This window comes from Rhagoletis zephyria, unplaced genomic scaffold (assembly GCF_001687245.7).
Source record: "Rhagoletis zephyria isolate East Lansing unplaced genomic scaffold, Rhagoletis_zephyria_1.1 Rzeph_scaffold_03216, whole genome shotgun sequence".
In the NCBI taxonomy this organism is placed as follows: domain Eukaryota; kingdom Metazoa; phylum Arthropoda; class Insecta; order Diptera; family Tephritidae; genus Rhagoletis; species Rhagoletis zephyria.
In genome coordinates this window covers 47,607-60,856 of record NW_016160299.1, presented here as the reverse complement: position 1 = coordinate 60,856, position 13,250 = coordinate 47,607, and the positions used below count along the sequence as shown (strand labels likewise).

The window sequence follows — 13,250 nt, the reverse complement described above, 5'->3', positions numbered from 1 at the left end:
TCTTTTTATGACACAAATGAGCACCGGTTTTTTTTTATTTTCGGTACAAAGTTTAAAATTTGGACTTACCAGGTTTTTGTTCAAATCTTCTTCTGCTTAATTGGCGCTATAAATAGGCTTATGGTTGGTATTTTTTAATGGAAACACTTAAAAGTACGCACACATTTTTTTGTATCGTGGCCTTGTCGGCATTGTCACTTTATTAAAGCTGTATCCACTTTCAATAAAGTTATCCCCCGCCCCCAACGAGCTTCCTACCATTCGCATTCACCTGTATTATTGGTTAAGCAGTAACATACATACATACACATATAAATACTCATATGTACTCATTTATGATTCGTAGCTACATATGAACATTTGTCTTTAACCGCCCTTCACCACTCAATCTCAATCCCCCCTTCTTAACAACTTACCTAAACTCACTTGGCTCTCCTTCAATTGCTGCAAATTCTCCGCTGCCACCTCGAAATTCTCCTCTGCTATCTTATTTCCCATGACTAGTGTTTCGAAAACCGCAGTCGTCCGATCGAAATACTCGCTGACGAGTCGAAAAAACCGCAACGATGTGATGAGCACATTCCGACGCCGCTCAAGCCGTGTAGCAAACGAGCGGCACACAAATTGCATGAAATCACGCTGCGACAACAAATCCTTATAGGCGTATGTATCCTTGAACCCGGCGAATGCATCGATTTTATACAGCAATTCCGCATAGAAGCCATACGTTTCGCGGCACTCCAGCTCGAGTGCATCGTGTGCGGTACGCAACGTCTCGCAGGTGTGCACATCACCGCCAATGCTATACTGGCGACTGAGCAGCTGTTCGGCAGTCTGTAGAATCCAATTTGTAACGAAGGCGACACCCTCTTCCAGATGTGTCAGTTCGCGTGCTTCACGTATGCTCTGCAAGAGTTCCAGCCACGCGGTGCGTATTTCGGTTTGCTTACGTTCGATTTGATTAAGCAGAAGTTCGATGCGTGCGCGTGCACTTTGTAGGTCCGGCGGCAGGGACAAGCGTGCAGCGGGCGAATTGGTTGAGGTGCAGGTGGCATTCGAAGGTGACTGAAAGCTGTTACCATTTGGATCGTGGCAGGAAAGCGAAGATACGGCATTTATATTTATGACAGTGGATGTGTTTGGCATTTGATTTTGTACGGGTAAATATTCGCTCGATGAATGGGAATGAGCTGAGACTAGTTTGGGGGGTGAATACGCCTCGGCCAATCGATTTAATACGCGATTGCCTGCAAATGTAAAAGGAGAAAAACAAAACGTTGAATTTAAATGAGCCAAATGAACTTTACTGAATTTTGTAGAAGCACACATTTTTCCTGTGTAGTATTTATGTAGACCACAGAGCACAATTACTTTTCTACGTGATAGCGTAAACGCTTCAACTCGCACTTTCATATTCTCTAGTACTTTTGTTTTCTATCTTCCATTGCAGGTGAAAGGTGAACTACGGTAGCTGCATAGTCTAGAAATCAAGTGTGTTGAAATTGCATTAAACTTTCCTTTGCGTAGCCAATATTGCATTGAAAAAGTTAAGTGGAAATTGGTGTTTCGCTTAGAGTAGAGGAAAGTAAGTATTGAATAACATTGCTTACAAATAGTGAAGCTAAAAAGCTATGTATGTATGTATACAGACATATCTACATGTATTACTTAAGTAGATGATGGGTAAGTGGTAGGGTCTTCGAGTTATGCGAAAAGTGGCAATTCGAAAAAAAAAACAGTTCCCCACAACATGTAGTCGATTCACTGCTGCTACGACAAAAAAAAGGGAAAAATTTTCGTTATGTTTTCCTTTTATTTTTTAAGTAATTTTTTTCAGTGAAAAATATTTCGGTATATCACGATTTGTACAGTTATAAATATTTGTATATTTTGACAAATACAGAGTGGATTTTTTTTTATTTTCGATACAAATTTCTAGACAACACCACTCTGTGACTATTAAAATGTACAAATCCGTACAAATATACAAATCGTGTGATCTCTGCTTAGTAAAATTGTAACCGGCCGATGTATGTACATTATAGATATTAAAGAAAACTTTATATGGGAGGTCTTTACTAGAGCAACAGCAGCCAAATCAAAATTTTAAAAAATTTTTGTCTGTGGATCTGTATGTTTGTACACGCATCACTCAAAATCAATGGAATTGAATACAGTTTTCACTGGTGTATTCCTAGCGGTAAAACTTAGAACTTAGAAAAAATAATAATTAGATAGCTGCCACCTGTTTGAAAATTGCAATTTAAGAACATTGATTAGATGAAGGAGATATCGCAGTATGGCCGTCAAAAGAAAGAGGTTTAACAGGGCTTATAGCCGAAAATATTTTTGTGGAAGGTTATCATCTGTTTGAAATTTTTAATTTAATATAAAAAAGTATTGCAAATTGGGGTATCAAACTAAATAGGTTTAGGTAACTTTATTCCCGAAAATATTTTTAAGAGGGTTGCCACCTGTTTGAAAGGCTTTATTCAATTAGACTTTTAAAATAAATGAAATATTACAATGCGGTTATTAAACCAAAGAACTTTAAGAATGTTTACTGCCGGTAATCTCGGGTTTTCCAAAAACCTAAAACTTTATTTAAAAAAAAACATACTAACCACATGCGCCAACCTGGCAAAGTTGGTCTTTAGTTTCTTTCCAAACTTCCATTGCCATTTCTATCACCTTTACCATTACAAACACAATTGTCACAACCATTATGTTTTATTCGCAATTTTTTCTACTTTCTTACTTATTTTCAATATTGTAACTGCCAACTAGTTTGCCACTCAAAGTCATATTCAATGATGAAATGTAAATGTCGCAATCAAAATCATTAGCGTATGGCGAATATGATACTACGCAGGTATGTACATATTTACTACAGACGTGAGCCATTTGCATACACAATACGCATGTATATTTATACATACACTCATACATATGAATGTAGTTCCAATGCAACAAAGTACTACATATATGGTTAAAGGGCATATCAAATGCCTTTGGCCTCTTTCTTTTGTGCGTATTTTTCAACGAGTGCATAAATTGCTGAAGGCCCAACTCATAAGCTTACAGATTTACTTATAGCAGCATTATGCAAAACTGATCATAAAAAGAAATAAATATGTCTAAAAATATTATGCTGAAGATTAAGTAGCCGCTACTTTGTCTTATTTCCGTTTTGTGCATTTTTGCTACTCAAATTCGCTAATTTAAATTTTTTCGCATATTTCACTCAAAAAGCCGAAAACCTTTTTAAAAGCTATTTAGCTGTAAAAACGAATAAATTATTCATAATTTTTCATTAATTAACTAAGATTCACTTCAAAGCCATGGTGGTCCGCCATGCATTGTCTAGCAATTTCTCACACAGAAAAACAAAAGACTCAAGCGACAAACTTGTTTTCCACAGACCTTCGCAGCAGCCACCGTTGCTGTGCCACAACCCGTTTATCAAAGCTTTTACGTTTTGAATTTTTAATTGCCGCAAAAGTATATATCACACAACTTTTTTTAAAAGCATTTAATTTATGTTAACTTAAATCAGTCGGGCGTGCGTCTGACGTCTTAACTAAAGTAGCCGCATCTGAGGCTATAAAAAGTTCATAAAACGCATTTTTTTTCTTTCCTAATAGGCATTACTTAATGCACTCTTTATCAGCTTACCCAATTCTATGACCACTTCGATTTGTTGTTGTACGCTTGTATGCAGCTGTGCGCATTTCTTTAGCTCAACATCCGCTTCCGCTGGCCGCAATGATTTATTATTCAGCAGCACTACATGCAAGTTTTCCATGCTGTTGAGTGTGGAATCAAAAGTCTTTTGGAATTCATCAATGGCCTATGGGAGGCAAAATAGAGCGAATAAAGTGAATTTAGATAAACGAATGTGTTTGCATTGTTGTTAAAAATATTTTAATTCATATTATTTTAATATACAACTTAACACAAACCAAATTTAATAAACTTATATATATGTATTTACATAATTATAATTTATTGCTCTCATAAAAACCGTTTCCCAATTACCTTTCTCTGCTGCAGCCATAAATCATAGTTAAATGACAAAGTGCCACCTAACTCCTCCGGCAATTGCGACAGGTCGAAATATTTTATTAAGCGCGCCTTCGACAATACAATGGGCTGAAATTGTGGGAATAAAAAGAAAATGAAGTGCCATAAAATTAAATTTAATGCATATATTTATTTGCATTTTTAATTATGCTTATTAATTTGTAGAACGAGACTACTTTCTCTATTTTTTTTTTGAATCACTTTTTAATATCTCTCAATTTATGCAAATCATTTCTTACCTCTCCCTTTGCCTGCGACTTGCTTGTACACGTCTCCACATGCTTCTCCCAGAAACCCTCTGCTCTGACTAGAAATAAATTGACTGTAATATCATCGAAGAGCGCATAAATGATACGCGCATGCGTACGAGTGATGCGCGTTGTACTTTTCTGTGCATCCACAATGACAGTAACGCCTCGTTGCAAGATAGCAGCGCTGGAACACCAAACGAAAAAAAAAACAAACAAACAAGAACAAATATATTCGTAGGTCATCAATTTTAATCTCAAAAAAATTAGTTAACTTGAAAGCTTTCCTCACTATATTTTCTCAGCAATTACAGTCTATATACCGCTACTGGCATTTTAATAACAGTATTTAAGCTGTTAATTTGCTTAACGAAAGGCTACAGAGAAGAGCGCATAATCGATTGAAAAAGCATGAAATACAGCATTTGTGATAATTATCTGCATTAGAGTGCATCACTAAAATAAGTGGCGCATTTTTCGGGAAAATATTAAAATTTACGTGAGCTATAACTCTTAATTATATTTATGCCGTTGATAAAATTCGTAAATATTTTTTTATTGCAGGCCTTTTATGCTTAAACACTTCTATCATCTAAGGTGATCTTTTTAGAAAAAAATTTGAAAATATTTTTGAAAACTAATCTTATTAATAGGTGCAGCTTACATAAATCTAAAAATAATAAATATTTTGGAGAAAGTCTTAAACTACATATAAAAAGTTTTATATTTCCGATGGAAACACCGTACTTTTATTTTTTTATGGAGAGTGATGCACCCTAATCTATTTACATACTTGTCTGGAAAATATTCTTTTGAGGCTCATTTAAACTAACTCACTTGCGGCATTTTTTTCCATTTTCTCCATATTTACACTTAAGTATTAATATTTGCCATTTATATAGATTTCGATTTTGAAAGCCACTTAAGTTTAGAGATCAAATGGTTTGTTTGAAAAAGCCCGGCGCATTACCAAGTGCAGAAAGCGATCAACTGATTCGCCCTCATCCTCATTGCGGCAGCTTCTGCAGAGATGGGGTTTCACCATCATTGGAGCATTATTGAAATAAAAGAATGACCCTTGACGACGCAGGTAAGTACTCCTACTGCAGATTTATTAAGTTTTAGGAGCTCTTCTGTATTTTTCCTACTAACCCATGGTCATTATAATCTTTAGATCTCACAGTGTTCCCGCTTGTTGCGCGGTACTTTAGTAACGGCTATGTTGAGAGTTATCCGCTTCGTTAATTGTCATCTCAGTGAAATACCTGGCCAACTTATCAGCCGACTTCTTCCCTTCAGTATTGCTAATTATGTCCGTGGACTCAACAGACAGTGGCGTTGATATGGCTCTATGATGCTAAAGTGGTACGACATTTCCATGCAATCCCCGATTTACCCATTTTATGTAGATACCTGTTGCTTTCAAAGCTGCTTGACTAACAACAAAGATAGTAGCTTTCCCGTCTGGAAATGCGCTATTCAGCAAAAGGCCAGCCGCCTTCTCTGCAGCGTTGATCTCTGCGTGGGAGACACTAAAGTCGATCGGCAGATGAAATGGCTGGTCGATCTGCAAGTGTCCCGTTCAAATTCGATTAAGATTCTACACTTCCCCATCAAAATACCTTTCGAATGATAAATATATAATCGTTTATACCTAAGAAGCATAGTTTAGACGTAAAAGGGATGTAAAGAAAGCATTTGTCTATTTATATAGAAGATCTTCCAAACTCGGCCCAATTTTTCGTTTTAACCTATTTTATCGTATTATCGAAAATAATTAAAATCGGGGAAAAAACGTGTCACGGCGATTTTTCAAAAAGGCCAAAAAACAGTTTCGCCCGCACTTAGCCTTCTTCATTTGTGCTCTTTATTTAATTTTTCCAAAAACGCAATTTAATTTTAATTTAATTTTAACAAATTAATTTTATAAACCTCTCAAGGTAGTATGCTTAGTAAGGGAGCATTTCTGCTGCCAAAGTATTTAAAAAGATCACTAAAAACTCGATTAACCATTCACTTTTTACGTATTCTCAGCATGCATACAGCCTCTTGTGTCAATTGGTATGTCCAAGTGCATACATACATACATACATATGTATGAAAACGCTCATATTTAAACGCGAATATATATTTACGCACACGTGCAGGATAAGCACATACTTATGTAAAATAATTATGTGGGAATTTCTTCTTCTTCAAAAAAAAACAAAAAAAAAACGCCATTCAAAAAAGAGGGCAAAAAACACTCACCTCAAAGCACGTTTTAAGTAGGCAATCGATAGTTCCAAACATCTGCGATTCCACAGTTGTAAATCATTGATGATATTAACAACAACGATGATTTTGCCGGTGCGATCATAGCCGCCAGGTAAGTAGGCCGTACGCGTTTGCAGTGCGTTCAACACGTCCTCCTCCATATTGGCGGCGGCAGTGGCAGTGGAGCTTTACTCTCTTCTTTTTGTTGATTATTTTTACAGCTTTATTTTTATATACATACATATATATGTACGCCGTTTACTTGTTGTTATTTATCTTTTATTGTTGCTATGTGCTTTATTGATATGCGTATTGAATAACTTATGGCTTTGACTTTTGTTCTGGTCAACATGCAACATTTTACACTGGTTCCCAGGCTAACCAGTCGGCGCGCAAGTTAAAGACACACAACAACACTGTTGCAATGCCATTCAATGTTGCGCACGTCAATGTTGTTGACGTTGATTTTCCGGTCAACGGCAATGTTGCGCGAAACGCTGGCTAACTGAAGCAGAAGATAATGTATATGTGTGTGTCCATATGTATGTACATATGTATGTGTAGGTGCTGAAGACGGTAGCGCGGTAGTGCATTCAGCTGCCACAAATTACCAGCATTCCATTGCTGAATATGCTGCAACATACATTGATTGAGTTTGTATATATTTTTTTTGCTTTGTTGGTTGATTGTTGCCTTTTCTGTTTTTATTGTTGCCACTTCTTACTAAATTTGGTAGTTGCAACAAATTCCAGTAGGCAACTTCATTTTTCTTTTTTCCGCGAGTTCTGCAAGTGTCTGTGTAATTTATGCGTGCATTTTTATTTCAGAATCCAGATTCCCGATTCAGCAAGACTGTTGTTACATCGTTATTTTTATTTTTATTTTTTGTTGTCTGCGAGATATGCTCAGTGCTGCTGCTTTTGTTGTTGTGTTTATTAATTTTCTTCACCAACACTGCATGTATCGCGTCCAGCGATTGCTGCTGCCTTGTTTGAGCTAGAAAATTCAAGTAATACAAGTTAAGTGGTGAAAAAAATGGAATTCAATAAAAAAAAGAAAACAAAAATAATATTGCATACGAGTATAAAAAATAGAGAAGAAAAATTATAAAAAAAACCAAACACGGCCGATAAAGCGACAAAACGAATTATAAATATTTATGTATGTACATTAGGCCGTACCAACAAAAAAAAGTTCAATTTGTTTCAAGCTATTTTGAACACTCACTATGAGAGTTTTTCAGTAGTGGAATTTTTTTCAGCCCCTTGTAAAAACACTTTTTTATGTAATGTCCGATTTCTATAAGGAATGCCGAATTTCCGCAAGTTATTGAAATGACAAAAAATGGGAGGCATTTAAAAAATCCTGTGTGGAAATAATACTTTTTAACTATGACAATAATATTTTTTAATGCCCAAGTTTGTAATTAAAATGTGTGCCATTAATTGCCTAGTGTAAATCCAGCACAATACGTCGTTGTAAGTGTATTAAGAAAACTTACAGTTGAATATCTATACATCCTACATAACTGTGGAAGCTGTGTTCATTTGTCTAAAAATTACACCCTGTACCTAATACTATGTGTCAGAAAATAAGCTCAGTTTTGTTAAACAACAGCAAACTACTGGTAATTATGTAAGAGTTCACTGGAAAGTATATATTTCCTTAAAGTAAATCACTTCGGGATTCAAGTTGGCTGTATCGTGCATGGCTTTTAAGTTTTCCGGATATGTAGATATAAAATCAAGGCGTTTTTCATCAAAGGGATGTATTTTTGAGCTTCTTACTATTGATTATAGGGTGCCACTTTCGGAAGAAAAAGTATAACTTTAGTTTGGCCTGACAGGATCATCGTTTCTTCAACACCGTTTATCATTTATAGAAATCAGATATCAAATAAGGAAGTTATAGAAAAAAACTATTTATCAATTTTAACCGCGTGCCGAAAAAAAATATTTACACTCTCGAAATACCCTTATACTTAGGTTCAAAATCACTTGCAACAAATTTAACTGTTTTTGTGATACGGTCTAATGTACATTAAAGTGGTCCACTTTTTGTATGGGGGAAAAATGTCATCGTAGAAAACGGGGCACCGCACCCTCTTAAGTAGGGTAGGTTAGGCGTGAGTCCAGAGTAGGACTCACTTAGACTCAGGGTCCTTTGTGATACCGCATGAGGTCTTTTAATTATCCCCGTTCCCCGGTAAACCACTTGGTGCTTTACAAAAATGTGCTAAGGCTTCTAACGTTCATAGCTTAAATGGCTCCTAAGAGCTTTTTCTCTCTATTTTGACAGAGCCGGTCATTCGCAGAGAAGATGTGTGATGGTTTCCTATTTGTTTTCATCCACGCAGCTTCTGCAGCAGTCGTTCCAGGGTGCGCCTAGTAAACTTCTATGAATTTTTCATTTAGTAAAAATTTGTAAGGATGAAGAGGGACGCGGAGATTATATCTTATGTCAGTATCAGGTAATGTCGTTCCATGACGCGCGAGTTCGTCAGCCTTGCAGTTTCTCTGAATGTCGCAATGGCCAAGTACCCAGACAACGTGTGTGCTGAATGTCTCAGCCATCTCGTTGAGAGATCGGCGGCATTAAGCAACTACTTTTGAAGTCAGCGACATATTTCCCAGATATTTAATTGCCGCCTGGTTGTCAGTGAAGATGTAGACATCATGACTAATGAGGAATCGTATCACACTGCAACAGTGATGCGACCTTTGAGATAGCCAAAAGTTCCGCCACAAAAACACTGCAGTAGTCATGAAGGCGGAAGCTGAACGATAAGCCTAACTGTTTCCAATGCACCCCCCATCACAAACTGTTTTTTCGAGCCTTGATCCGTTCGTGTAGACATGGATTTATCCTCTTTTCCTGACTGCGTCCATTGACCATTCCTCCCTTGAGGGAAGAAGGGTCGTGAACCCAGCCTTGGAAGTGTGGGTGGCTGGGATTTAGGCCACTGAGTAAGGTCCTTCAAGATTTTACAGTGACCGATAAGTGGATGTGTACATTTCTTGATAGCGTTGAGCCTAGTTGCGGTGTACTACATGCCATCTTTCTCGCATATAGTTCAGTCAGGAGAAATTCTAGTAGCGTGTTGAGCGCTTTGGTGGCTGTTGTCTTCATGGCTCTTGTTATCAGTAGAGAAGCCAGTCGTTGAACTTTGTCCATTTTCTTAACGCTAACCGTTTTATTGAGAGAATCCCACCAAACTACTGCACCGTAGAAAATAATCGGTCTTAGCACCGCGGTGTAGATCCGTGTTACAATGTTGGGCTCCAGACGCCAGTTTTTGGTAATAGCCCTGGTCCAAGGGTATACGGCAGTTGTGGCTTTCGAACCCTTTCATCGATGTCAGGTCCCCAATTTAATTTCCTATCTAGAATTAGACCTTGATATTTAACCTGAGAAAGCTGACAACGGCAATGCTTCATAGTTAAGGTGAGATCGCACGTCCCTGGGGGTTCCCCTTACCGCGTACATTTTGACGGAGGAGTCTTCTAGTTCTGGGTTTATAACCCAATCTCGGAAAAGGTTGTTGACAAACGCTACCAGCGTGTTATAAAGTCCAAGTTCCCGGAGCGGTAAAATGACTGCAACCGGACTAATATTATTGGAAACACCTTCAATATTCAAGAAGACAAACCGGGCATATTCTTTCTGATGCAAAGATTTTTCGATGTCGAAGATAAGGCTGTGTAGAGCTGTATCTACGCCCTTACCTTTGTTGTATGCATGCCGGGAAGTAGAGAGCTTCGGACCAACTATTTCTCTAATTTTGGTTCCAATATGCGCTCTGGTGACTTCAGTAGGAAGGACGAGAGTCTTATTGGTCTGAACTCATAGGGTTTCGTGTTCGAACATTTACCCGCTTATAAATATAACTTTTACCTGCGTCCATCTTTGTGGCATATAGGCGAGGCTGATGGCCGCTCGATAAATTGCTTTTTGTTTTGGAACAACTATATGCATTGTTTTCTGAAAATCGATGGGTAGAATACCATCGACACCAGGTGACTTGTAGGGAGAGAAGCTGCAAATAGCTTCCTTAATGCACCAACAAAAATAGTGATAAGAGGGTTTTCCCCATCTGGGACAGTGATATGTGAATTATTCGAGCCTCTGGTGTCGGAGCAATCAGGAAAGTGCATCTGCATGAGAAGTTTAAGCGTTTCAGAGCTGCTACTCGTCTATTCATCATTGCCTTTGAGCGGGTAGCTCAATGACCTTGAAATACGCTACTGGATCGCTTTGCAACTGACAAAAATATTAGAGATTCTTATAAAAAGCTACTGTTGTCATAACACTGAAGCTTGTTAATATTTTTTAGCTAATTTAAATTTGAATTTAAGTTTGGTGCCAGCACCTCTTTCGGCAAGAGGAAACATTTTCGAAGGTGCCTCAAACCTTATCTCGGAATTATTTTTTTGTTTTAACCACTCTAATGTATAGGCCCATTTTCTGGTATGTGCATATATGTATGTATGTACACAGGCGTATGTGTGCACACGCGTACATTTTGTAGGCACGCAAGTCATCTTAGGCACAGTTATGCCCGCCGCCCATTGCATCCGTCAGCTGCCTTCGCACCATCCCAGTTGCAACGCTTCAGCTGCAGCTGCGGCATTGTCAGCGATGCTGTTGACATAAAACTCGTCTGACAAGTTCACTTCCATAGTGGCTTCAATGAAGAAATGTGTGCCCGGCGCGCGTCTGATTTTCATTTACTAATACTTTTTCCACTTGTTTATGGCTTTTGTTGTTGTTTATTGCCGTAGCTTTCTATTTAATGGCACAACTGTATTCATACATACATATTTTGTTATTGTTTTTGTTTTTGGGAGCGAATGCAAATTGCATTTGACACATATACTTAGTTAATTTTTCTTCATTTATTTCTATCGCGTCAACAGTTGGTTACGAACCAAGCTGCCAGATTGTGGAAAATTCGTGTTTCAAAAATTTCTGTTAAGAATTACACTTTTTAGATGTAAAGTTGCTATGTAGCGATCCAGTACGTGTTTCGTTCTTGGAAAAGCTTAGGCGAATTGCTGACATGCTAAAAGGCAACGCGTCCCCAAACGTAGCTGAAGAAAAACATATACGCAGCGAATATAGAACTCAGCAATGTCGATTGTACCACAACGTTAAAGGACAACTTAAATTGATGATTCCATGAGCGGTACGGTGGCAAATAACCAAAGCCTGCGACGATAACGTGGGTCATTTTTCCATGGAGAAGGCATTGGGAGACGGCTCTAGTTCCTGATAATTAGGAGGTATGTAAAATCGTACCTAAACACACGCGAAGAGTGTTGTTTATTTAAGGTAAAGGGAGGGAAATCGGAAAGTCAGCTTCATGTTCTCGAAGTGTTGCCGATACCATTTCGAACTGTCAACATCGATCACTTGGGCCCGTTCACAAAAAGCGAAAGGGGCTAGGCTTACATTTTGGTTATTGTCTGTGCCTTCAGCAAATATGTGCTACTGAAAGCGTTAAGGAGTGCAAAAACTGAACCACCAACCAACTGAGCCAGTCCGCCTTACGTCTGACCGCGAAACAGCGTTCGCATCGGAGGCTTTCCATGTAGTGGGCAGTTCTTCCGTGACGAGCATGGCAGCCCCTCTTTGCACTCGTTCCACCTTGGCTCTGGACAAGGTGTTGTTTAGCGCAGGCCACCATACGGTGCCCCCGTAGAAGAGGATGGGTCCTATCACAGCTGTGTACATCCAGTGTACTATATGTGGTTTTATTCCCCATGTTTCGCCTATAGCCATCTTACAGCCATACAGGGTGGTATTGGCCTTGCTGGAGCGGTCCAGTTTCTTGTCTAGAGTAACTCCAAGGTAAATGACCTCGATTGAGAGAGTAAGTGCCACCCCGTTTAGGGTGGTAGGTTGAAATAAGCGGTTTTATACTTCGTTGTGAAAAGTACCATTTCTGTCTTGGTAGAATTGAATGCATTTTGAAATAACTCACTCAGAACTTGAAGATGTTTGCCCATTGCCACGATTGCTATGTCATCACCGTACGCTATGACTTGACAACCGGTGCCCTTTCGGCTTAGAAGTAGGGTGCTCACTGTAACATTCCAGAGTAGAGGGGAGAGCGGTCTCCACGGATTTTCTCTTAGAATATGCATGCTGATTCGAGGAGAGGTTGTCAGTTTTCATATTCCGTCGAATATATTCGTCGATGAGCCTCTCTAGAGTTTTAAGAAAGATTGAAGTGAGGCTTATAGGCCCGAAATCCTTCGCTTTCACATGAGTGACTTTGCCTCCTTTTGGAAGGAATACAACCTTTGCCTTTGTCCACTCGTGTTGTATGTGAGTCAGGGTTAGGCAGGCTGTAAAAATCCTTAGCTTCCTGCAGTTGAGCGGGAAAGATTCCGGCAGGGCCCGGAGATTTGATGGGCTAAAGGGACATTAAAGCCCATTCCACCCTATTCTTACTTACAACGTCCCTAACGGGGACAAGTAGGTCCTAGGTCCGGGCGAAAAGCCGGAGGTGTCGCCCGAGCAGCCCGGAAAGTGAGTGCTCATGAGGACCTACAGCATTTCATTACATGATGTCGTCCAGTCACCGTTATGCTTCTGGATAGAGTTCATACTTGAAGGGGATTTCGAGAGAACTTTCCTCAGCCGGTTGGCTTCAGAGTT

At 38.8% G+C, this 13,250-nt stretch overlaps 1 protein-coding gene across 2 annotated transcripts in view; it reads right to left on the bottom strand.

Moving 5' to 3' along the window:
• Nucleotides 1-338: 338 nt before the first annotated feature.
• LOC108368607 (uncharacterized) overlaps nt 339-13,250 on the bottom strand; it is a 29,296-nt gene continuing 16,384 nt past the window's right edge. The window contains exons 2-7 of one of the 2 annotated variants that reach the window (XM_017623491.1): nt 6,582-7,583; nt 4,451-4,518; nt 4,323-4,390; nt 4,039-4,152; nt 3,676-3,850; nt 339-1,247 (exon numbers count right to left, since the gene is read on the bottom strand). In XM_017623491.1, coding sequence (XP_017478980.1) covers nt 391-1,247; nt 3,676-3,850; nt 4,039-4,152; nt 4,323-4,390; nt 4,451-4,518; nt 6,582-6,748 — 1,449 coding nt within the window. In that variant the 5' untranslated portion in view covers nt 6,749-7,583 and the 3' untranslated portion in view covers nt 339-390. Of the gene's footprint in view, nt 1,248-3,675; nt 3,851-4,038; nt 4,153-4,322; nt 4,519-6,581; nt 7,584-13,250 lie in introns of both variants that reach the window. The other variant, XM_017623490.1, reaches the window with a different exon arrangement.